This window comes from Salmo salar, chromosome 09 (genome assembly GCF_965601325.2).
Source record: "Salmo salar chromosome 09, fSalSal1, whole genome shotgun sequence".
NCBI lineage: Eukaryota > Metazoa > Chordata > Actinopteri > Salmoniformes > Salmonidae > Salmo > Salmo salar.
In genome coordinates, this window is record NC_138299.1 from 86492483 (window position 1) to 86519170 (window position 26688).

The 26688-nt window shown below is 40.2% G+C and overlaps 2 protein-coding genes across 3 annotated transcripts; one reads left to right on the plus strand and one right to left on the minus strand.

The window, feature by feature from the left end:
- Nucleotides 1-1656: 1656 nt before the first annotated feature.
- atoh8 (atonal bHLH transcription factor 8) lies at nt 1657-9720 on the plus strand. The gene is made up of 3 exons (XM_045724069.2): nt 1657-2683; nt 3641-3832; nt 9405-9720. The coding sequence occupies exons 1-3, from the start codon at nt 2003-2005 to the stop codon at nt 9408-9410; spliced, it is 879 nt and encodes a 292-aa protein (XP_045580025.1). The 5' UTR covers nt 1657-2002; the 3' UTR covers nt 9411-9720.
- Nucleotides 9721-14648: 4928 nt separating this feature from the next.
- Nucleotides 14649-25294, minus strand: st3gal5 (ST3 beta-galactoside alpha-2,3-sialyltransferase 5). Of its 2 annotated transcripts, XM_045724070.2 has the most exons (7): nt 25007-25294; nt 18599-18703; nt 18114-18237; nt 17111-17442; nt 16322-16508; nt 15971-16129; nt 14649-15525 (listed from the first exon to the last, which is right to left on the minus strand). In XM_045724070.2, exons 2-7 carry the CDS (start codon nt 18691-18693, stop codon nt 15268-15270), a joined length of 1155 nt encoding a protein of 384 aa, XP_045580026.1. In that variant the 5' UTR covers nt 18694-18703; nt 25007-25294; the 3' UTR covers nt 14649-15267. The 2 variants fall into 2 exon arrangements, with proteins under 2 accessions (XP_045580026.1, XP_045580027.1); XM_045724071.2 differs by lacking the exon at nt 18599-18703.
- Between the last annotated feature and the right edge of the window lie 1394 nt (nt 25295-26688).

Genomic DNA, 26688 nt, shown 5'->3' on the forward strand with positions numbered 1-26688 from the left:
TGCAGGCTGGTCCCAGCCTCGTGACGCACTTCCTATCGCCGGGTGTAGTTCTTGTCTTCAGCAGTTGACTTATCCGTAGTTTATGTACTTATCATTGTAGCATAGCTTCCCCTGTATATTATATAGGTTATGCATACAAAAAGCCAGTTCAACCCTAACATTGGAAAGAAAAGCATTGCATGGCTCTGTCCTCGATTTTATACACCTGTCAGCAACGGGTGTGGCTGAAATAGCTAAATCCACTAATTTGAAGGGGTGTCCACATACTTTTGTATATATGGTGTTACAATGGAGGCTGCTGAGGGGAGGACAGCTCATAAAAATGTCTGGAACGGAGCGAATGGAATGTCATCAAACCATGTGTGTATATTATATAGGTTATGCATACAAAAAGCCAGTTCAACCCTAACATTGGAAAGAAAAGCATTGCATGGCTCTGTCCTCGATTTTATACACCTGTCAGCAACGGGTGTGGCTGAAATAGCTAAATCCACTAATTTGAAGGGGTGTCCACATACTTTTGTATATATGGTGTTACAATGGAGGCTGCTGAGGGGAGGACAGCTCATAAAAATGTCTGGAACGGAGCGAATGGAATGTCATCAAACCATGTGTTTGATAGTTTATGATTGCGATAAAGCCGCTCTCACTACACTTGAAGTTAATAAGAATACGACTTTCAAATCGCGAAAACGTCTATCATACATGTCAGGTGTCAATACTGGCCGATGTCATAACGCGGGAGGTTGTCTTCTCTCGAATGAGCCATTGACCATATTTTTAGCGTTATTCCTACCAAGACAAATTTGTAATTTAACAGAGGGTCTAACACATTTCTCCTCCCTGTGTGCCTCATCAGTCCAGGGTGCATTGCATTACCTTTGCGAATGTCAGACTACATTCTGCGAGGAACATATATCTGCAGGTTGAACATGGTGAGATTGTAGTCCCCTAAATTGAAAGTGCAGTTTGTTTAGGCGATTTTAGAGCTAACTAGCTACTTCACATGCTGATGTTGACTTTGGTATTATTTTGTAGCTACGTTTGCTAGCTAGCTTGTCAGCCCATAGAGAGAGCATTGCATTGTGGGCTTTGTAGTCGATTTAGCTACAACAGATTTCCACAACGATTTTTTGCTACCAAACTTATTATAACGACAAAATTAAAAATGTGTTCACAAAAAATATTGTTATCACATGTTAGTGTTATGTAACACTGTAAATTATAGGAATGAGTGGTTTTGGGTGGATTTTTCCTGGACTGTCCCCCGTTGTCTGCCCTGTTACAAAAACTTTCTTTGCTATCTAGACACGTCAAAAAGTCTAGGTTACACTGTTAGTGGTTACCATGTGCACCATAGGGCACTTAGCTAAAAGTTTTGCTTGCTAAATGAAGACCAAAAATAATATGATGGGTATGCACCCCAGCTCTAGGAGGCCTATAGCCTAGGCCTAAGTTGTAAGGCATACAGATTGTGATATAATAATAATTAAAAAACGTGTTATTATACTGAATTTATGACGATAATTATTGACATGCTATTATAATTGTCCTTCTGTTGGCCTGTCCATAAAAGTCACCAAGTAGCCATGCGCGTAATCAGTGGTTTAATATGTTATTACGCACGGCGAGAGATATTTTGGGCGGTCTCTCGCTGTAGGCGGCGTGGCGACTTATCTCACCGACAAGGGCTTCTATGTAAACTGAGGCAAAACTAAAACAGATGAAACTCAGAGCACATTCACAAAAAATTTTGCCAATTTGGATGGCTCCAGAAGACGCGGAATCCACGGGAGAAACACGCGCCTGCACATGCGGTCTATTCTTTATTTGTGTTATTTAAAGTAAGCTTGTCGATGCTTGTAATCAGAGTGCTGCATTGCATAGTGATTTGTCCGGCTATATTTTATTGATTAAGTTACAATATAATATTATTATACTTTTGCGCGATATTGTTTAAGGCAGTGCCGTCGGTTTTCAATAGTGCCTTTTTTGTGTAGAAATGAGGAATCCACATCTTCTCAGCGATGGCTGGAAGACAATCAATGCAAAGGATTCAACTGGGAATAAAAAGTTTAAACGGAAAGGTCGGGACCCCAAACGTGTCACCACTGACGAAGTCAAACATTTCCAATATGATTCAATAATGGACGACGATTCTATGGGGGAACTGATGGAAGAGACATGTAGAAACATTGTCCAAAAAAGACTACAGGACCCTGGTTCAGTTCTATCTGTGGAGAAATCCAATATTTCATCTGGAAACCCGAATACTGCTCTTGACATGAGGATAAATGCTTTACCATCAACAGTTACTGGGAAGCTCCCATCACCACAGTCACGGCCTTTATCCGAGTCAACACCGACAAGCAGAGACACTTTTCTCAGCACATTCCCGCATGTTACAAGTTATGGCCATCAACAGTCATTTGGGACTGATCACACATTACAGTCCCGGATCGTCCTATGCCAGCGCTCCGAGAAGACCCTCTCCTCAGCCTCTCAGACAGCCTACATCAATAGCAGCGACCCGGTTGAATCGCCAAAGAAACGGCTAGGAGAAACGTCTGGCGTCGTCACTGAGATCAAAGCCGTTCAGCAGACACGGAGGCTACTGGCGAATGCCAGAGAGAGGACCCGGGTGCATACCATCAGTGCAGCCTTTGAGGCGCTGAGAAAGCAGGTATTAACACTGAATTCACTAAACAAACAATCCGTACAATGACGCCTCTTGTTCAAAATGTGATGTTCATGCTGAACTCAGAGTAACTTGTTGCACTTAAATGCCCATTTCAGTATGCCACTGTATGGAGATATGGAAATTATGAAAATAACTGTGAATTTCATCATAATATATCCTACTTGAGTATGAATGTAGGCTAATATATCCCACTTGAGTATAAATTGTATGGACCCTTCTATAGATAGTTTATAAAATTAATTTTACTGTCAACAATTTACAATTTGGTATTATTGACATTATGTTCAAAATATGTGCTCAGTTTGCTACATTAAAGATATGAGAAAGAACAGTCTGTAAGACATGTCAGTCCAAACAGTTGAATTGTCGCTCTGATTCTTATTCTGTTCTACATACACAATTACTTGTCTGCCCCCCCAAAAAACATGTTCCCCTTCTGTAGGCCTATGTAATAGTCTATTCATGTCATTTATATGTAATCAAAATATCAGTGCAAATCATATCCACATGACACCTCTCACAATGACAGAAAAATGTGTCAAATGCATATGAAACAGGGAACAGGCTTCTTAATGACAAAGCTCTTCACACTCCAGGTACTCCAGTAGGTCTGATACTAGTAGGAGTACTATGAAATATCAATGTCAACTACAACTAAGTCTTAGTTGACCAAAACCAACATGGAATATCTATCCTTTGAAAAAAAAATCAGGGAAGTTGTTGTGAACCATTTTTACTGGGTCATGTCATCACCAGCTGTTTTGGCACTTAGAAAGATATGGTGGAAAACTGTCACATGACACCAACTGACACCAGCAATAGTATCTAAAGAGCATGTATACCATAGTTTAACTGAAAACTTCCTCAACTTGATTCTACCATCCTCTCATATCAGTATGATGGGCCTCTTTAACCTAACCAAACTTTAACCCTATACAGGTGCCCTGCTACTCCTATGGACAGAAGTTGTCAAAGCTGGCTATATTAAGAATCGCCTGTAACTACATCCTGTCACTGGCTCAGCTGGCAGACCTGGACTACACCCCAGATCGCGGCAACATGAGCTTCAGAGAGTGCGTGGAGCAGTGCACCCGCACCCTGCAGGCCGAGGGACGCTCCAAGAAGAGAAAGGTAAATTGGATCTAGGGAAGAGGAGGAGGGAGGGGGATGCAGTATTTAGGCTACTGTCTGACGACGGTCTGGCCTGAGATTTTATCCTGTGCATGTCTTCTTTGGCTGAAGGCCTCATGTTGCAATGACTAGGTGAGGTGAGACATTGACATGGAAATAGACTCCTGCAAGTGAAAAGTATTCAAGCACACGTTTGGAGACATTGCTGAGGCATTGCAATAAGTTTGCTTTAAAGTTAAAGGCTATCAAAAGAAGAGCATGGCCTCTGAGGCATCAGTAGTTACAGAGAGGGAATGGAAAGCCAAGTCAAAGCCAGCTTCTCCTTCAAACGTGTTTATTGCAATATAGCATATCAATAACATGAAACATATTTCAGTGGATTCAACTATGCTTATAAACAAGGCCGTTGATAAAGAGCAACAGGTGACCATACAAGGCCAATTAAATAATTGGTAATGGATATTTGACTTTAAAATAAAGCTAAATGAATGGAGGTTTTCTTTCTGCTCGTTTAACATCCTTCCTCCTACACTGTCATGTCACATACTAACAAATCTATCAGACATTTCAGAAGGACTGGTAAATTGATGACATCATAGCATTGAAAACTTAGCACAATCGCATTATTGATTTATTTTAGTTGACATTTTGCAGGATGAAATCTCTTGACATGCATTCTCGTTTTCAAATGTCCAAATGAAAAAATAACTAAACAAACTAACAACACTTAGTCACAAGAATAATATGACAACTATTGTCTAATAATAATAACAATGAAATAATAATAATTAAAATAAAACAACTTACATTAACAGTATAAAAGTTGTTGTACAACTACTAATAGGCCTACAACTAATACAATCTACTGCTACACCTACTAATATAACTAATAAAACTACTGCTACAACTACTACTACAACTAATAAAACTACTGCTACAACTACTACTACAACTAATAAAACTACTAATACAACTACTACAAATACAACGAATAAAACTACTGCTACAACTACTAATAAAACTACTAATACAACTACTGCTACAACTGCTACTACAACTAAAAAAACTACTGCTACAACTACTAATACAACTAATAAAACCTACTGCTTCAACTACTAACACAACTAATAAAACTACAGCTACAACTAATAAAACTACTGCTACAACTACTAGTACAACTAATAAAACTACTGCTACAACTACTAATACAACTAATAAAACTACTAATATAACTAATAAAACTACTGCTACAACTAATAAAACTACTGCTACAACTACTAGTACAACTAATAAAACTACTGCTACAACTACTAATACAACTAATAAAACTACTAATACAACTACTGCTACAACTGCTACTACAACTAATAAAACTACTGCTACAACTACTAATACAACTAATAAAACTACTAATACAACTACTGCTACAACTGCTACTACAACTAATAAAACTACTGCTACAACTACTAATACAACTAATAAAACCTACTGCTTCAACTATTAATACAACTAATAAAACTACTAATATAACTAATAAAACTACTGCTACAACTAATAAAACTACTGCTACAACTACTAGTCCAACTAATAAAACTACTGCTACAACTACTAAAACTACAAATATAACTAATAAAACTACTGCTACAACTAATAAAACTACTGCTACAACTACTAATAAAACTACTAATACAACTAATAAAACTACTAATACAACTAATACAACTACTGCTACAACTGCTACTACAACTAATAAAACTACTGCTACAACTACTAATAAAACTACGAATACAACTAATAAAACTACGAATACAACTAATAAAACTACAAATACAACTAATAAAACTACGAATACAACTACGAATACAACTAATAAAACTACGAATAGAACTACGAATACAACTAATAAAACTACGAATAGAACTACTAAAACAAGTAATAAAACTACTATTACAACTAATACAACTACGAATAGAACTACTAAAACAAGTAATAAAACTACTATTACAACTAATAAAACTACTGCTACAACTACTAGTCCAACTAATAAAACTACTGCTACAACTACTAAAACTACAAATATAACTAATAAAACTACTGCTACAACTAATAAAACTACTGCTACAACTACTAATAAAACTACTAATACAACTAATAAAACTACTAATACAACTAATACAACTACTGCTACAACTGCTACTACAACTAATAAAACTACTGCTACAACTACTAATAAAACTACGAATACAACTAATAAAACTACGAATACAACTAATAAAACTACAAATACAACTAATAAAACTACGAATACAACTACGAATACAACTAATAAAACTACGAATACAACTACGAATACAACTAATAAAACTACGAATAGAACTACTAAAACAAGTAATAAAACTACTATTACAACTAATACAACTACGAATAGAACTACTAAAACAAGTAATAAAACTACTATTACAACTAATAAAACTACTGCTACAACTACTATTACAACTAATAAAACTACTGCTACAACTAATAAAACTACTAATACAACTTATAAAACTACTGCTACAACTAATAAAACTACTATTACAATGAATAAAACTACTGCTACAACTACTGCTACAACTAATAAAACTACTATTACAATGAATAAAACTACTGCTACAACTACTAATACAACTAATAAAACTAATAATACAACTTATAAAACTACTGCTACAACTACTAATACAACTAATAAAACTAAGTACCTATAATATATGCATTCATATTAACAAATATCTTCACATGGTGATGTTTCTATTAGTTAAAACACAAACAGTTTGATTTTAATGCCCTGATTTCTATAGGTCAATTATTCCAGTCAGTTGGGCATTTGTATCCGAAAGATAACCTGCTAGTCAAAACCAGCAGATCTGCCCTATCTACTAATGCGATACAGCGAAAACTTCCCTTTGACTGATCAGGAAGCTGCATATAGAAAAACATGGGGCAGTGTGACAGACAGAGGGATGGTATTTCTAACAATAACGACAACAAAAGAGGGAAGAGTACACTCTCTCCAATTAAGACAGGCATTCCTTTGCCTACTAAGATCCCATTAAATTAAATCATCATCAACTCGTGTTTGAAAGGGAACTGGGTGTTTTGCCAGTTTTTTGTCCAGAACAGAATAAAAAGTGCCCCTGATGAATAAAAGGGGTGATTGATGCCTTTGTGTTTTATGACACTGGGAGTCATGTAAACTGAGGCTGAACTTCCTCCAGCTCTCTTCTGGATCCACACGTCTCCATGGCCTCTCTATAAATCAACAAGGTTTTTAATGCATGGATGAGACCCAAGTATGGAGAACGTTCATTTACACATTAACTTCTTCACACTGATCTATCAATTACTGTCCTTCCAGTTCTTCATCTGTCCCCTGTCAGTCCTCTCTTCCTCCCAGTTCTTCATCTGTCCCCTGTCAGTCCTCTCTTCCTCCCAGTTCTTCATCTGTCCCCTGTCAGTCCTCTCCTCCAGTTGTTCATCTGTCCCCTGTCAGTCCTCTCCTCCAGTTCTTCATCTGTCCCCTGTCAGTCCTCTCCTCCAGTTCTTCATCTGTCCCCTGTCAGTCCTCTCCTCCAGTTGTTCATCTGTCCCCTGTCAGTCCTCTCCTCCAGTTGTTCATCTGTCCCGTCAGTCCTCTCTTCCTCCCAGTTCTTCATCTGTCCCGTCAGTCCTCTCTTCCTCCCAGTTCTTCATCTGTCCCCTGTCAGTCCTCTCTTCCTCCCAGTTCTTCATCTGTCCCCTGTCAGTCCTCTCCTCCAGTTGTTCATCTGTCCCCTGTCAGTCCTCTCTTCCTCCCAGTTCTTCATCTGTCCCGTCAGTCCTCTCCTCCTCCCAGTTCTTCATCTGTCCCCTGTCAGTCCTCTCCTCTGTCACTTAATCTCTCTCATTTATTCTCCAGATTCTTCTGTCACCCTCTCATCCATTCCCCCCTTTTCCTCCCATCTTTCATGGTGAAACAACATTATAAATGTATCTAATTTAATCTATAATTGTGTAGTTAAATAAAGGTTAAATAAAACAATTGAATCTACATTTTAAACACACATTTAGTCATATCTGTAATTTAATGTTTTAAATGTCCTTTAGCAACTCTTCACCTACTGCCAAAACTCATAACATAACATAGTAACATCACACAATAGGTTGATCACCCTGAACTTAAAACTGTAAACAAGTTGTATTTCACTTAAACGAACTATTGTAATCTATACATTTTGTAAATTGCAAATTACATCAAAGTTGATGCAAACATTTAAACACTTTTCTTAAAGATTAAAAAAAACTTGTCTAAAATAACAATGATGAATTAGGTGTTTGTTCATAGATTACATATCCAACATAATTACATGCATACAACTTTTCCCTGCACTCCCAGTTCTCTGCTCCCTCTAGCTCTCTCTCCCTCACTGGGAGCTAATGTGTTTCCCTAGCATAAAGCACATTCAATAGCTGAGCGGTTGTTTTCCTGGCAGTCCCAGACACCAGATGTTCGTAACGCTAGTTGGGAAGTCCTGCTGGCGCCACTCAGGGCAGAGGGCAGGGTGAAGGCACGCGAGCTGGAGCCCAGAGAACTCACTCGCTACAGGAATTGGCACATTCCCCAGTGCGGTACTGGCACATTCCCCAGTTCTCCCCTGGCCATCTGTTCCAAAAAAACACTTTGAAAAAAAAATACACTGATCATCACTCTCTCAGGATACAGCACTGAGCAGCAGCTGTTACAGAGGCCGGGGAAAGAGAGGGAGGGAGAGAGAGGGAGGGTGGGGGAGAGAGGGGTGGGCTCTGTGAAAGAAAGAAATCCCTTTGTCAGAGAGAGCCAGTGAGTCTAAGGGGAAACTTTCAAGGGGATAAAAAAACTTTTTCCCAATGCATACTTATTAAAGACATTTAGAACTTGTTCCTGCGCTTGCTTAAAGCCCTGCACTCTGCTATAAATTCACTTACTGTCTACTTGTTGGAACTCTTTTTCAATAACATTTCAAATCTAGCACTTAATTAATACTTTATATTTCAATTTTTATCAACATGTTATTTAAATCACCATTTTGTGGATGTTCACATGCAAACTGGAAGACCTATTTTCAAAAGTATTTGGAAAACAAATGAATGGAAATGAAATCAGAGAGTTTTAAAAGTTAAGTCTTCAACAAACAAACTGACAGCATGAAGTCAAACAAATGTTACAATTCCCTACCATGTGTTAAAGATGGGGAATTAGGATCTGTCTCTTTTGTAGACACATTAAGGAAAATGTTTTGGTTGGTTTGCATCCAACGCTAAAGTGAGGGAGAAAGAATGTTGTTGTGTCCCACTCAGTTGTACACTGCATCTGATCTGACCAAGCAGTTCCTTTACTGGTATAGGTCATATTCTTCTACCCCTTGTATTTACATAGACAACTCTGCACCTATGAAGTCATCGGATATGCATGCTTTATTTTTACAGTCCTATTTGTACGCATCTCACCACCTCTTGATATGCACCCACAGGAGATTGTGTTTTCAATGCCTGATACATTGTTTTATGTCTTTTATAGGAGTAAAATTCTCACAGCATCGGTGGCGTGAGCCAGACTTTATAACAAGGCCCTTGAACAAAATAAACTCTTTACAGCTCTGTTATTGAGGTTATTCAAGGTCACTCCTGGAGGAGACTACAACCAGTCACTTGGACATACAGTATGATGGACCTAATTTCATAGGCCTACTTGAAACCTGTTGAGTTAGCAGAAATATCAAGAATCTCCAGTTATGGATATGTTTCTGCCTGTCGTGAGTTGGAATGAATCTCATTCGGTTGATGTTTGAACAGTTAAAAGTGTGAGACAGCATTGATGTTCTTTAAACAAACACGCCTGGTGGATGAAATCAGATTGTTCAATCATATGACAATTGGATGCAGAGACAGCAGTGATTATAACCGTTCATAACAGTGATTATAACAGTTTTATTAAACTATGAACCCGATGCCTTTTCAATGACATACAAGTTGTTGTTTTTCTTTATAGTATGATTGGTAATTTCTGCTTAATGGAAGCTAACTAGTGAAAGCGATAGTAACATATATTTGATTACAAGATAACTTGAAATGACATAGTAATGGTATTTTATTCAGCAACTGTTTTTATGTGTTGAAATATGAATGAAGTTACATGGGTTATTGTCTGCTACCTGAGCTCAGTATTTTAAAATATCCCAGATTGACACATTTAAAAGTGACTTCCCTTTTAGCTGGCCTTTTCTAATGACAAGTCTCTGACTGTTGTGTGCTAATCAAGCACTTTTTAACCAAAAATAAAGGAATTGTTGTTCATTTATTTGAATGGATATGCATGATCATTAAACACCTCTAACATCTTTAAATCATTATCTCAAGTACTGCCAACCTAAATCTCACACAACAATCACACACTACACCTTTAAACAGCTTATAGCAGCTGTCAAGCTTCCCTCAAAACAAAGTTGTAATTATGACGATGATCATGAAAGAAAGTCATTTCATTTTCTATCTGAATCTACCTCGTGTATGTGTGTCTAAATCTTGATGTGTTCATGTGTTGTGTTCTCTTAATCCTAGACTACAATAAGTATTTTTGAGGCACGTCATAGAAAGTACTTGTCAAGATCACCACTGTTGGTTGCCTACAAGATAATCGATCAGTATTTTCCCGTCCATTTAATAGAATTTGGCGACGGCTCAAAAATGTGTAATGGTAATTTGTATAGTCTATTTGCATAGGATACTGGATCCAAATGTCAACAGAGAGGATTGAATGATGTTGTTCTGCATTACATTACCTTGTGCCTTTTCAACAAAGTACTTTCTTTACATTAACAAGTTACAAATATTAAAATAACTTACTTTTCTAAAAGGGAACAAAAGTCACGATGTAATTGCAAATATATTCTAATAGATGAACTTAACTATCCTGTAATAAAGGGCCCATGTGTTGTATTATCAAGAAAATAAGTACTTTACTTTCACTTCTCATACAGAGGAGAATTGTAATTAATAGTAGATATTTTATATAAATGAATAATATATCTAACAACATTAGAAACAGGAAAACCTGGTTTTCAAGGTATTTACCCGAGCACATTGTCAGTGAAAGCAATCTGTTTTCTTCTAGCGTTGCTTTGGAAGCTGGAAACCGTTCAGGCTTTTACAGTCCTTCAAATTGGGTCTGGAGCCGGAGAGGAAACACCAGTATCCTGTATATACAACTTCTGTCTGTCTGGAAAAAAGAGGCAGAGCAAATGGAAAGCAAGCTGAATCAATCTCATCTGAAAACAGTGAAAATATACAAAACCAACACATTGTTGAATGTGTAGATTTAACTTATTAATGTTCCATTTTAAAGATAGTTTAACAATGTGCTCTCTTAAAAAATACATTACACTGAATATTCCCATCGTGATGAAGAGAACATTATGTATGAAATTAAAGGGGACATGTTTACTAGTTTGGGACCCTAGGGAAAACTTGACCTGAGCGAACATCCTAAACACACATCAATTCTAATGTTAATCATTATGGACGGTAGAAGTAATCCTGTGCTGGAACAGGAGCTTGGGATGATGAAAACAAGTTTTTGAAGCCCTAATATATTTAGATATTTTTTATTTAACCTTTATTTAACTAGGCAAGTCAGTTAAGAACAAATTCTCATCTACAATGAAGGTCTTTACCGGCCAAACCCGGACGACGCTGGGCCAATTGTGCACCGCCCTATGGGACTCCCAATCATGGCCAGTTGTGATACAGCCTGGAATCAAATCAGGGTGTCTGTAGTGACGCCTCTAGCACTGAGATGCAGTGTCTTAGACCGCTGAGCCACAAACACACTACCATAGAACCAGGGTGTCTGTAGTGACGCCTCTAGCACTGAGATGCAGTGTCTTAGACCGATGCACCACTCGGGAGCCCATGTATGATACATGCAGCAGACTACAGTACTTCCTACTCCATCTAATGGAAGAATAGAATTACTGCAGGGGGAATTGAACCACTTTGGTCTACTACAAAGGCAAACGAAAAGGGTTTTGATATGTTCCATGACAAATATATATTGTTTAAGCCTATAGTTTGATAAAGACAGGGTTGATGGGAAATGTTATCTCGCAATCCCGTCTCTCTACCAAGCACTAACTGCCTGCGTGTTAATCAACATGGTACAGATTGGTTTCCCACATCCTTGGGAGTAAAACAAGGAGATGCCTTATCACAGACTCTGTTTGCTATGTTCATGAATGATTTGGCAAAATAAATTAAACAGTAAAATATTGGAGTAAGATATGATGACATTTTAAGTATCCTCTCATATGCTGATATTATTTTAATGGCAGAAACTGAACAAGATCTGCAGAAAATGTTATTATGTACAGTCAATTGGTGCAAAAGATGGCGACGCATGATCAATCAGAAAAACAAACAGATATTGCATTTTAGAAAACCGGGTACCAAGAGAAGTGTTTTTCGGGTGTGTTTTGGTGAAGAAATGCCAGGTTACTAGCAATTATAAATATTTGGGTCTTTATTTTGATGAACATATGACCTTTCTATATGGCACATCTGCCCGGGCCGACTCAGCAAGTAGAACTCTTGGGGGAGTTACAGGAAAAACAAAAACACTCAATGTTGGTTATGCTCCGTATTCCAAACTGTATCAGACATGCGTGTGTCCTGTTCTGGGCTATTCAGCAGGAGTGTGGGGTGCTAAGAGGTATCTCAAAAACAAACATGTCCATAACAGAGCAGTACTTATTTGTTTTAGGTATCCACAAGTTTGCACCTATACTGGAAATAACTGGGACATGGGCTGTGAGGTGAGATGGAAGGCGTGTATGGTGAGACTTTGGAATAGACTATTGGACATGCCAATTGCCAGAATAGCCAGCAGCGTTTTTCAATGGGATCTCTCCATAGGGGGAGCCTGGGCAACTGAAATGTCTGACATTTTCCAACAGTCTGACTGTGAACAGTTGTACGAAAACCAAATGAAGTGAGACATAGACGCTATTAAAAAACAAATGATGCAATATGAAAAGAAATAAGTGGAGGAGATTAATCATAAACCCTTTCATTAAGGGGGAATTTGTGTGTGAGAAATATAATGTACAACCTCCTGAAAAGCAAGAGATCGCTATGTAAGATCAGGGATATTGCCTCTGCGTATTGAAACAGGTAAGATCAGGGATATTGCCTCTGCGTATTGAAACAGGTAAGATCAGGGATATTGCCTCTGCATATTGAAACAGGTAAGATCAGGGATATTGCCTCTGCGTATTGAAACAGGTAAGATCAGGGATATTGCCTCTGCGTTTTGAAACAGGTAAGATCAGGGATATTGCCTCTGCGTTTTGAAACAGGTAAGATCAGGGATATTGCCTCTGCATATTGAAACAGGTAAGATCAGGGATATTGCCTCTGCGTTTTGAAACAGGTAAGATCAGGGATATTGCCTCTGCATATTGAAACAGGTAAGATCAGGGATATTGCCTCTGCGTTTTGAAACAGGTAAGATCAGGGATATTGTCTCTGCGTATGAGGAGAAAGCCCACCAGATATACCCTGGCATTATGTGGCTCAGCCATGAGGAGAAAGCCCACCAGATATACCCTGGCATTATGTGGCTCAGCCATGAGGAGAAAGCCCACCAGATATACCCTGGCATTATGTGGCTCAGCCATGAGGAGAAAGCCCACCAGATATACCCTGGCATTATGTGGCTCAGCCATGAGGAGAAACTGTCCATTGTGTATTTCCGTTTGTGGAATTTTTTGATAAAGCCTGGAATAAAAGAAAAACAGTAACCGATAATTAAATGATATAAATATTTAGCAAATGGCACATACAGGTTGTGTGTAGGCCTGCCTCCCATTTCAATCTTCTCTTTGTGCCAGACTGGGTTCAAAGGACTTTCTTTACATTTTTCTGGATTTATCATTATTTATTTGTATTATTTTCCCTGCTTTAGGGATATAATTCTGTTTTATTTAACTAGGCAAGTCAGTTAAGAACACATTATTATTTACGATGACAGCCTACCCCTGCCCAACCCTAACCTGGACGACACTTGGCCAATTGTGTGCCACCCTATGGGACTCCCAATCACGGCCGGTTGTGATACAGCCTGGAATTGAACCAGGATCTGTAGTGACGCCTCTAGCACTGAGATGCAATGCCTTAGACTGCTGCGCCACTTGGGAGCCCTGTTTGTTTATTGCTTGGAAAACCTTATTTACTATCGATTTATTTTTCAGTCTTTATGCAGTGCGCACTGCACGGAACACCAGAATAATTATTACTGAATTATCGTAATGTTTGTTTGTGTCTCAATTAATCCTGTAAGGGATGGGTTGCCAACTGGCAATTTGACACAAAAATAAAAAGTCAGTCATTCATACTAAGTCCAAATCTTTTTTCTTTACTGACAACCAGGCCAATTATGGCGACATTAAAAAACTAAAAACATTCAATAATTTTAAATCAAAATTATCAAGCAAAGTCATGTTGTAACGACAGAACAAACAGTGCTTGATTTGGGCACGAGCTAACCGGAGCCAAGTGCCAGCGCCTCAAATTTTCTACTGCTTGAGCTCCCGTTCCTCTTATAGAATATTATCTTGAAAAGTATTGTAGAGCTCCTGTTCCTCTTATAGAATATTATCTTGAAAAGTATTGTAGAGCTCCTGTTCCTCTTATAGAATATTATCTTGAAAATTATTGTAGAGCTCCTGTACCTAAATATAATTAGTACTGGCTCCCATCTCAGTCCAAGTCAAGCACTGAGAACATACTTTATTATAATAAAAACAGTCTAATAATTACATTAGAAAAATTTAAAAACACAAACATGTTCAGACATCTCGTGGACAAACTGAACACTCAACTTAAAATCGAAAGCATAAAGGTAATGTTAATGATCTGTTAGTCAATCTGTTCATTCTTCACAATATTTATGGTAATGTTTGTACACATTTTAGCATCAACTTTATGCTAAGATTTAATTAAGTAATTATCCATTAGCTCTTAATAAATACAAAAAACATTTAAGTTTAGCAGTGATAATACTTCACTTATAGAGGGATTTGTAAAAGCTGTACTAGTACATCTTTAGGTTTGTCGTTTTCAACTGCGCAGGGGAGAAGTGTACAGCTTCACTGTTCCCCATCATGTCGGCACATCTAGTCCATGCAGATTCAATATGCTGGCATGCACTAGGACATAGAAGAGTTTGCAGTCAAGTCCCCAGATCCATAGACTCAATCAACTTTTTGAATTCCATGGAATTAAATCAGAATGCTGTTCTCAGGGTGAAAAGTCTTGGAATGATAAGTCAGTGGAAGGTAGATCGTTGGTGTGTCGCTAGCTGCGCTGCAGGCCCAGATCAGTCTCTTTCAGCTGGGGCAGAAGGTGCAGTGCAGGCCCCCTGTGAGGTCTGATACAGTGCCTTCCCTCACCAGGCTCTGGAGGAGAGCCCTCTCACGATCCACGTTGTGCATGTTCTGCTCCAGCATAGCTGTCATGGGTATATTGTCATAGTAATGCAGGGGCATCTCCTTCTGGCTGAGATTGTAACCAAAGCCTGCTAGGCTGACCTCGTCACACAGGTAGGTGGCCAGGTTGAGGGCTGAGATGCCCATGGTGGGCACGTTCTGCACAAAGAGGAGAGCAAACAATGTCAACAAGGTATAGAGGACAGTGAATACAAAATGTATTTGAAAACAGGCACGGCCCTCTCTTGGGCCAAAGAAACATGTGCTCCATGTAAAGACTGCTGCTGGTTGCTAGCAGAACAATCCGTTTACAGAAAAGGCATTGACACATTTTTTACACCCACAATTTCAACAGTCAATATTGAGTCTCCTTTATCTTTCCAGGGGATGGCAAAGATGATCATCCCAGTTGGTAGAATGTTTATGTGCATAGAATGTCCGACTAGTAGAGAACTCTTCCAAAACGGCCCATTATGTCTATACATCAAAGCTTTTTTTATTATTGTCCCTTTAATTTCAGTTTAATTAGGGTATGAAAATGTGTTGTAAGTCTTCAGTGTAATGGTGTAATGTGTGCTGCTTAACTGGTGAAAGGTTGTCTGACCTGGTCCCAGCCCCAGAGGCGTTGCTGTGGGGAGGGGTAGGCTAACAGGTCCATCGCCATCTGCCTGATGATCTCCAGATTCAACAAACGGAACTTTGATAAGTCTACTGGAATCTTCTCTGGCACCTTCTGCCAGAAAAACAGCCAGTCCCATAGGGACTGAAACAAAAACAAGTCTAATGTCAGGTAAAGTAGTAGGCAGTGTCTGAATTTGCATTTCAAATCGCTCAGCCATGTCTGTGCTCCTTATTAAAATTTCAACAACTAGGCCGACACATTATCTGATTTCATTCTCTCTTTTTTTAAATTCATATTTTGTTCATGTTTCTGGTGGTGGGCTTTGCAACTCACAACTCTCTGTCTGTTGATCATTGCTCTGATCCACTTGAAGTCTACAGCCTTGTAGACCACCGCCACAAACTGCAGCTCAGGGTCCACATCTTCCCAGACCTTGGGGCTTCCCTCTGGGTAGCTCATCCGGACAGAGGTCCGGTTCCCCACGTCTTTACTGTAGTTCCTCAAAGGACCACTATTTAGCCTGTGGCGCAGTGAACAGAATGTCAACGTGACACAGGTCTACTCATGTAACCATTCACTCTTTGGATGAATCAACAATGATATACTATAACAGTTCTACCCTTCTTACTTAGAAATGTTATCATTATAGTGATGACTTCTGTTCCACAGAAAGTCTCATCCTGTTGATAAGCGGCAGGGGGCGGCAGGTAACCTGACGGTTAGAGAGGCGAGCCAGCAACCAGAGGGTTGCCAGTTCGAATTCTGGGTCCAAAGCGGAAAATCTACCGGGAAGTGAGCTGGCAACCTGAGGGTTACTGGTATCAAATGCGAGATGCCATTTCCCACCATTGTGCCCTTGAGCAAAGCACTTAACCCCCCACAACAACTGCTCCCCGGGTGCCTAGTGTGGCAGCCCTCCACACCTCTCCAAAGCCTGTATATGTACGTGCATTTGTGTCTTACGGAGGGGTTGGGTTAAAAGCGGAAGTCATATTTCGGTTGGACCTTGTATGCATTTGACCAATAAAGTGACAATAAATTGCTGGTCAAAGGTGAATTCACTGCCTGGTCTAGACATGAGCCATTTGAAAATCCAGGTACACAAAGCAGGTGTAGTCTCACCTAATGACAACATCAAACTGGTCAAGCAGGGCGCCCAGCTCAAGACCACGGAGGAGTCCTCCATTTCCCATGACCACACAGCGTCTGCACTCTTTCTTCAGCTGCTCTGGTTGAGCAGGGAGGAGGTTGAGGACATCCTTTAGTTTGCCATGCATGTCACGGAACCCGAATGGTGGGGGGTACTTGAACATCTCTGGAGTCAGCAGTGTGTCCCGCCACAGGAAAGGATCAGTCACATGACCAGAAATCTGGAGCCTTGCTTCTACTCCCTTTCTGGCAAAGGCTGGTCTGCACTTGTTCGAAAGAACACCCCGTACAAAAGAGTGCACAAGCTGGAAAGATCATATAATTGTATCAAATGCACCATTATAAATAAACACATTAAAAGAAGCTATCTACAGTTGGTAAATCCATTTTTGGACATTTCAATTCATGATAACAACGCATTGATTCTTGAAGAATATAACTTAGAAATGCCTCATGAGCTTAGCTCAACTGTACTATACACCCCATCAGAACTCAAAATATAAGCTTGTTTTACTCCATTCTTTATAAACAATGTAATTGTAAACAAATACAGTATAGCCTCAAAACATGGTTAAAACTATAATGTTAACAACATGAATGGTTAGTCCTTGCACCCATAGCCTGTCTATGAATTTGAGGGTGGTTACATTTCTCCAGCCCCATCCCTGTGTTGTTATTGTTTGAACAGCAGATTGCCCCTTTAATTTGGGGCTCCTGAAGTGGCGCAGTGGTCTAGGGCACTGCATCTCAGTGCAAGAGGCATCATTACAGTCCTTGGTTCATATCCAGCCTGTATCACATCCGGACGTGATTGGGAGTCCCATTGGGCGGCGCACAATTGGCCCAGCGTCGTCCGGGTTTGGCCGAGGTAGGCGTCGTTGTAAATAAGAATTTGTTCTTAACTGCCTTGCCTAGTTAAATAAAAAAAATCTAAAGTCAACGCTGAACGGTTACAAACATAGATGAAGAGCCTTACCTTTCGGTGGCTGGGATCCACATGCCATGCCAAAAGCTTCTGTGAGTCAGTATCAAACCAATTAAGGGTTACAACTGCCAGTAAGATCATCAACCCAAGGACCATCAAGGGCAACAACAAACGTCTGCAAGAATAATATGTTCACTGTTACACTATCCATCAAGAACAATGCTTCTTTATATATAATATCATACATGATCATGACGTAATGCCTCCAGGACAAGTTATGTACAGTGTGCTTCTGAGCCAGGTAAGGAAATTAAGCTAGCATTTCTAAACAAATTTGTGGCCGCATGATGAAATGCCCATGAGCTCCTTCCTGACACAGGGACATGCAAGCACCTGGAGTAACCTAATAATAACTGAGTAAAAACTGAATGCGTAATCAAGCAGGCAGTTGGAACTCTGTAAAACAGGGTTTCAATCGTGTCTTCATTTAGCTACTGATTATTAATAAATAGGGTGAACTAGCTAATAATATGTACCTGTTGGAGCCACAGCGCTTTGAAATCCTCATCTTGTTGTCGAGGAAGTTAATGTCCTTCCCTCTTTCCTTAGCGCTTATTAGCCTGTTCCTCATGGGACAGTTCCTACACCCAGTGGCAGGTCAAAGGTAATTCAGCACAGCCAAGCCAAAACAGTATGTGTATGGGGTAAATCCATTTGAATTCAATCACTTTTTGAAAGCATCCCTTTGAATTTGAACGAAAGCTTCCATACACATTTGCCCATTGTACAAATGCTCAGAAAGTGACTCTGGACCTCAATGCAAAAACATTCAAGAGATAAAGGTGTTCAAAGTTGACCTATTTTGCATACCCCACCATACCATCTGACATGTCTTCATCAATGGAAAAAATAAACGGTTCAGATTTATATCATTTAAAAGTTTACAAACAGGCTTATCCAACTATTTTATAATATATATTTTTGAATAAAAAAGGGTTTTTTTTAATATAAAAAAAAAAATGCATAAACATCGATTTTTTTTTCATATTCGCATATGCTGTAGCTTAAACCCTATTTTAAATCAGCTGAGGTTTTTGTGTTGTGCCTGCCGTCGGTTGAGACACAACATCCTTGTAATGTAATGTAATGTAACATCCTCTTGAATACAGGGTGGGTGTCATGTTTTGGCTGATAAAATGTACTAAAATGGGAATACAATTGAAAAAAAATGTCTCCTTTCAAATGGTACCACAAAGATGGTTGGAGGTCCACACATAAGAGAATGTTGACTTGAATGGGAACATCTGTTTTAAATTATACTGTCAATACTCCATAGGAAAAACATTGAAATATAGATAATAGAATAGACCATTTAAGTTTACATTCGACAGTGGGTGGACCAGCGGCCATCTTTATGCTAGCGATTACAAGTAAAACTGTCCATTCAATGTCAATGGTGTACCAGCTAAATTGCAGTGGTCTGAAGGGATAAGTCCATTCTATGAATTATATTTATATGATTGAAATGACACTATATTGGATCACTCCAACATGGTATCCTTCCATTCGGCAGGATACATTCCGAGTAAGAATTTCAGATTAGTCCTGTGTACCGGGTAGTGCTGCAGCTAAGTGCCGCCGCACTCCTTCCACCTCTGCCTTTTCACAGCTCATTACAGAGAGGATTCACTTGGTAAGAGCTCTATGTTAGAGTGTACAGTGCATTCGGAAAGTATTCAGACTCCTTGACTTTTTCTACATTTTGTTATATTACAGCCTTATTCTAAAATTGAGGATGGGAAAAAAACTATTTAATCAATCTATCTACACACAATACCGGACAATGTCAAAGCAAAAACAGGTTTTTAGAAATTTTTGCAAATGTATTAAAAAAAAAACGGAAATATATTTACATAACTATTCTGACCCTTTACTCAGTACTTTGTTGAAGCACCTTTGGCAGTGATTAGAACCTCTAGTCTTCTTGGGTATGACACTACAAGATCGGCACACCTGTATTTGGGGGGTTTCTCCCATTCTTCTCCGCAGATCCTCTAAGCTCTGTCAGGTTGGATGGGGAGCGTCGCTGCACAGCTATTTTCAGGTCTCTCCAGAGATGTTCGATCGGGTTTAAGTCCGGGCTCTGGCTCGGCCACTCAGGACATTCAGAGACTTGTCCCTAAGCCACTCCTGCGTTGTCTTGGCTGTGTGCTTAGGGTCGTTGTCCTGTTGGAAGGTGAACCTTTGCCCCAGTCTGAAGTCCTGAGCTCTCTGGAGCAGGCTTTCATCAAATCACAGTTTATTTGTCACTTGCGCCGAATTGGGTGGTGGGACACAATGCAAATAGTCCGGGTAGCCATTTGATTACCTGTTCAGGAGTCTTATGGCTTGGGGAAGCCTTTTGGTCCTAGACTTGGCTCTCCGGGTAGAGGTCGACCGATTAATCGGAATGGCCGATTAATTAGGGACGATTTCAAGTTTTCATAACAATTGTAAATCGGTATTTTTGGATGCCGTTTTTTTTTTTTTACACCTTTATTTAACTAGGCAAGTCGGTTAAGAACACATTCTTATTTTCAATGACGGCCTAGGAACGGTGGGTTAACTGCCTTGTTCAGGGGCAGAACGACAGATTTTTACCTTGTCAGCTCAGGGATTCAATCTTGCAACTTTATGGTTAACTAGTCCAACGCTCTAACCACCTGCTTTACATTGCACTCCACGAGGAGCCTGCCTGTTACGCAAATGCAGTAAGAAGCCAAGGTAAGTTGCTAGCTAGCATTAAACTTACCTTATAAAAAACAATCAATCATAATCACTAGTTAAACTAGTAATATCATCAACCATGTGTAGTTATCTAGCCTGTCCTGCGTTGCATATAATCGCTTAGGTACACGTTGCTCCAACGTGTACCTAACCATATACATCAATGCCTTTCTTAAAATAAATACACAAGTATATATTTTTAAACCTGCATATTTAGTTAATATTGCCTGCTAACATGAATTTCTTTTAACTAGGGAAAATGTGTCACTTCTCTTGCAACAGAGTCAGGGTATATGCAGCAGTTTGGGCCGCCTGGCTCGTTGCGAACTGTGAAGACTATTTCTTCCTAACAAAGACAGCCGACTTCGCCAAACGGGGGATGAGGCAATATTAACCAGATGAAATGGTGTTACTTCTCTTGCGTTCATTGCACACCGAGTCAGGGTATATGCAACAGTTTGGGCCGCCTGGCTCGTTGCGAACTAATTTTGCCAGAATTGTACGTAATTATGACATAACATTGAAGGTTGTGCAATGTAACAGGAATATTTAGACTTAGGGATGCCACCCGTTAGATAAAATACGTAACGGTTCCGTATTTCACTGAAAGGAAAAACGTTTTGTTTTCGGATTCGAGCATGTTAATGACCTAAAGCTCGTATTTCTATTTGTTTATTATATTATAATTAAATCTATGATTTGATAGAGCAGTCTGACTGAGCGGTGGTAGGCAGCAGGCTCGTAAGCATTAATTCAAACAGCACTTTCGTGCGTTTTGCCAGCAGCTCTTCGCTGTGCTTCAAGCATTGTGCTGTTTATGACTTCAAGCCTATCAACTCCCAAGATTAGGCTGGTGTAACTGATGTGAAATGGCTGGCTAGTTAGCGGGGTGCACGCTAATAGCGTTTCAAACGTCACTCGCTCTGAGACTTGGAGTAGTTGTTCCCCTTGCTCTGAATGGGTAACGCTGCTTTGAGGGTGGCTGTTGTCGATGTGTTCCTGGTTCGAGCCCAGGTAGGAGCGAGGAGAGGGACGGAAGCTATACTGTTACACTGGCAATACTAAAGTGCCTATAAGAACATCCAATAGTCAAAGGTATATGAAATACAAATCGTATAGAGAGAAATAGTCCTATAATAACTCCAACCTAAAACTTCTTTCCTGGGAATATTGAAGACTCATGTTAAAAGGAACCACCAGCTTTCATATGTTCTTATGTTCTGAGCAAGTAACTTAAACGTTAGCTTTCTTACATGGCACATATTGCACTTTTACTTCTCCAACACTTTGTTTTTGCATTATTGACAATTTTTAGGGCCTTCCTCTGACACCGCCCGGTGTAGAGGTTCTGGGTGGCACGCACTACCCTCTGTAGTGCCTTACGGTCGGAGGCAGTAATGCAACCAGTCAGGATGCACTCGATGTTGCAGCTGTAGAAACTTTTGAGGATCTGAGGACCCATGCCAAATCTTTTCAGTCTCCTGAGGGGGAATAGGTTTAGTCATGCCCTCTTCACGACTGTCTTGGTGTGCTTGGACCATGTTAGTTTGTTGGTGATGTGGACACCAAGGAACTTAAAGCTCTCAACCTGCTCCACTGCAGCCCCGTCGATGAGAATGGGGGCGTGCTCGGTCCTCCTTTTCCTGTAGTCCACAATCTCCTTTGTCTTGATCACGTTGAGGGATAGGTTGTTATTCTGGCACCACCCGGCCAGGTCTCTGACCTCCCTATTGTCAGTGATCCGGCCTACCACTGTTGTGTCCTCTGCAAACTTAATGATGGTGTTGGAGTTGTGCTTGGCCATGCAGTCGTGGTTGAACAGGGAGTACAGGAGGGGACTGAGCACGCACCCCTGAGGGGCTCCAGTGTTGAGGATCAGCGTGGCAGATGTGTTGCTACCTACCCTCACCACCTGGGGGTGGCCCGTCAGGAAGTCCAGGATCCAGTTGCAGAGGGAGGTGTTTAGTCCCAGGATCCTTAGCTTAGTGATGAACTTTGAGGGCACTATGGTGTTGAACGCTGAGCTGTAGTCAATGAATAGCATTCTCACGTAGGTGTTCCTTTTGTCCAGGTGGGAATGGGCAGTGTGGAGTGCAATAGAGATTGCATCATCTGTGGATCTGTTTGAGCGGTATGCAAATTGTTGTGGGTTTATGGGATAATGGTGTTAATGTGAGCCATTACCAGCCTTTCAAAGCATTTCATGGCTACGGACGCGAGTGCTACGGGTCTGTAGTCATTTAGGCAGGTTACCTTAGTGTTCTTGATCTACATATTGGAGTGATCCAATAGCTCACATACGTAACCTTCGCACTCCTGTATTCAGTAGCATGTTGTCTCAACTGATGGTGGGAACGACACAAAAACCTCAGATGCAGTCCAAACACGTTCATTTTACTTCCTTTACACACTTTTCCTCGGGGGAATCCCCATCGAAAATGGATGCAGTTGGATTGCCATCATAAGTGGAGGTCCAATTCACAAACGTTGCCCCCTCTGCCCTCGATTTAATTTGAGGAAGCGAGTGAAGAACTTGCATCAATTGTGGGGTTGATATGACCCAAACTTCAATGCAAACATGTCCAATTTAAATAAACATAGCTGCATTTTCGGCATGTGAGAACAAAATGACTCAAGCTTGCTAAAACATGTATATAAACCCCTTTCCGTGTTTACAAACATTGCAGCACGAGGGCTATGCGCAAGTTGATGGGAGAACAATAGTTCTTATAGAACACCAGCAACAACAAAAAAGCCTCTATTTACATGTTGCTTATGCCTGCATTTCACACCACTTTTGGATTATAATTGGATTTTAAGGCTCGTATGAATGTCCTGCTTAATATAATGTTTGTGTCATCATCGCAAATCAACTGCATTATACTTTTAAAAACACTTCAACCTCAACCAGCAAAATGGCTCTTGGTATAGCTTTTACTACAGCCTATATCAATGAGTGTTAGCGTCTAGCTAACACTCATTGAAATGTATTGGAATAAATCACCAAGCTATAAAACAAGCTAGCCAGCTATGGGTAACTGTAGCTAGCCACCTGACAAGGGTGCAAGGCTGCTATGTATATTTATAGCTTTAGGTTGGTTGTTTTTAAACTCAACTTCAAGACTTCCACCAAGGGCGTTGCCTCTCTGATCATCACTCTCCCTCGCTTGGGTATGCGACATTTGAGGTACACTCGGTTGTGACGATATAAAACGTTATTCTGGGGATGAGGGTTCAGGGCTCTTCGTGTTTGGACTGTAGCGATGTAAAGTAGGGTCAAATGCTTTCAATAACTGTGAACTTGGGAAAAAAACATGACGTCAGTGATCGTCAGGTCGGAAAATCGGAGATCTAGAAAGATGCCTCAGGTTCCGAGTTGGATTTTCAAGTCGGATGACCATTCAAAACGATTTTCCCCCAGTCTGAGCTTGTTTTTTCCGAGTTCCCAGCTTAAACATACGATTATATAAACAAATAATAGTTTGTGTTTTTAGACGTTAAAGGTTTAAATTTGTATTTAAATGTTTTTCTAAATCGTTAGACAACCCAGTTGTAAGCTTTTTAGTGATAGCAAACCCAACCGTTTAGCTATATTTTCCATTGATGAAGTAGACATGGATGTCTCATGGTATAGAGGTGTATGCAAAATAAGTCAACAGAGCACCTTTAACCAGTCCTGAATGTTTTGGCACGATGTCGTCAGGACAGCGGAGTCAATTACCACCTTCCGGAGACACCTGAAACCCCAACTCTTTAACGAATACCTGGGATAGGATTAAGTAATCCTTCTAAAAATATAGATAGATGTACTATTGTAAAGTGGTTGTTCCACTGGATATCATAAGGTGAATGCACCAATTTGTAAGTCGCTCTGGATAAGAGCGTCTGCTAAATGACGTAAATGTAATGTCAAAAAACAATTGAATTCCAATGGATTTACCCTATGGCTTGACAGTTGACTAGCTACTAAAGCCCATAACTACATAGCTAACGTTAAGGCCCTAAAGATATGTCTGGGAAGATCACGTATTTAACGTTACATAGGAATCGAAAAAGTCCAAAATCCAAGGCAACGTGTTATTTTGACACAAACGGTTACGCGCTAGCAAGCTTTTATCATACTATCATCAGCAAGCGAACGTTGGATGCTTATTTAGCCAGCTACTGTAACTACTTACCCATCGGCGGACGTTTATAAGCAGTCATCTTGACAGTATAATGAATGTTCACGTTATCTGACGATATTTTATTTGATGTAGCCAGCTACAGTAACGTTGATAATCATGTAAGGGACGTGGTTGTCACTAGTAGCCACAAAGTCATAATTATGACTAAACCCCGTCTATTTCTACAATGTATCTTCTTATAACCTGGTTTTAAAGATAAGCCAAATCACACTGCTAGCATTATGCCTAACCGTAAATTTACCCCAAAAAGCAGGGTTTTCATACATTTTTACGACAGCCAATATAGCGACTTTGTAGCTGTGGTAACTAGTGACAGCCAAGGGAAGTCGTACTAATCAGAATAACCAATGAGCGGCGAACAGAGTCATAATTGCTTCCGGTATGTGACCTATCCTTCAAATTAAAAGACCACCCATAGCTTCTTATTATACCTCAGTGACCCAGAGTGGATGGTCAGTGGATGTACTCACTTTCATAGAATTACATATAATAGCCACAGCCATATTAATAACCTAATAATTATAATAACAACCTCAACCACGCTCAAGGTCCTAAATGATATCATAACCGCCATCGATAAGAGACATTACTGTGCAGCCGTATTCATTGACCTGGCCAAGGCTTTCGACTCTGTTAATCACCACATTCTTATTGGCAGACTCAACAGCCTTGGTTTCTCAAATGATTGCATCGCCTGGTTCACCAACTACTTCTCTGATAGAGTTTAGTGTGTCAAATCAGAGGGCCTGTTGTCCGGACCTCTGGCAGTCTCTATGGGGGTGCCACAGTGTTCAATCTCTCGGGCCGACTCTCTTCTCTGTATACATCAATGATGTTGCTCTTGCTGCTGGTGATTCTCTGATCCACCTCTACGCAGACGACACCATTCCGTATACTTCTGGCCCCTCTTTGGACACTGTGTTAACTAACCTCCAGACGAGCTTCAATGACATTCAACTCTCCTTCCGTGGCCTCCAACTGCTCTTAAATGCAAGTAAAACTAAATGCATGCTCTTCAACCGATCACTGCCCGCACCTGCCCGCCCGTCCAGCATCACTACTCTGGACGGCTCCGACTTAGAATATGTGGACAAATACCTAGGTGTCTGGTTAGACTGTAAACTCTCCTTCCAGACTCACATTAAGCATCTCCAATCCAAAATTAACTCTACAATCGGCTTCCTATTTCGCAACAAAGCATCCTTCACTCATGCTGCCAAACATACCCTCGTAAAACTGACCATCCTACCGATCCTCGACTTCGGCGATGTCATTTATAAAATAGCCTCCAACACTCCACTCAATAAATTGGATGCAGTCTATCACAGTGCCATCTGTTTTGTCACCAAAGCCCCATTTACTACCCACCACTGCAACCTGTACACTCTTGTTGGCTGGTCCTCGCTTTCATACTTGTTGCCAAACCCACTGGCTCCAGGTCATCTACAAGTCTCTGCTAAGTAAAGTCCCGCCTTATCTCAGCTCACTGGTCACAATAGCAGCACCCACTCGTAGCACGTGCTCCAGCAGGTATATCTCACTGGTCACCCCCAAAGCCAATTCCTCATTTGGCCGCCTTTCCTTCCAGTTCTCTGCTGCCAATGACTGGAACGAACTGCAAAAATCACTGAAGCTGGAGACTCATATCTCCCTCAATAGCTTTAAGCATCAGC

Bases quoted from the DNA above. Each gene is read 5' to 3' on its own strand.
- atoh8 (XM_045724069.2), top strand. From the start codon at position 2,003: ATGAGGAATCCACATCTTCTCAGCGATGGCTGGAAGACAATCAATGCA. The intron at 2,684-3,640 runs GTATTAACACTG...AACCCTATACAG, and splicing joins TTGAGGCGCTGAGAAAGCAG to GTGCCCTGCTACTCCTATGG.
- st3gal5 (XM_045724070.2), bottom strand. From the start codon at position 18,693: ATGAGGAACAGGCTAATAAGCGCTAAGGAAAGAGGGAAGGACATTAAC. The intron at 16,509-17,110 runs GTGAGACTACAC...ACTGCGCCACAG, and splicing joins CAGTTTGATGTTGTCATTAG to GCTAAATAGTGGTCCTTTGA. The intron at 16,130-16,321 runs GTGAGTTGCAAA...TTTTTGTTTCAG, and splicing joins TGATCAACAGACAGAGAGTT to TCCCTATGGGACTGGCTGTT.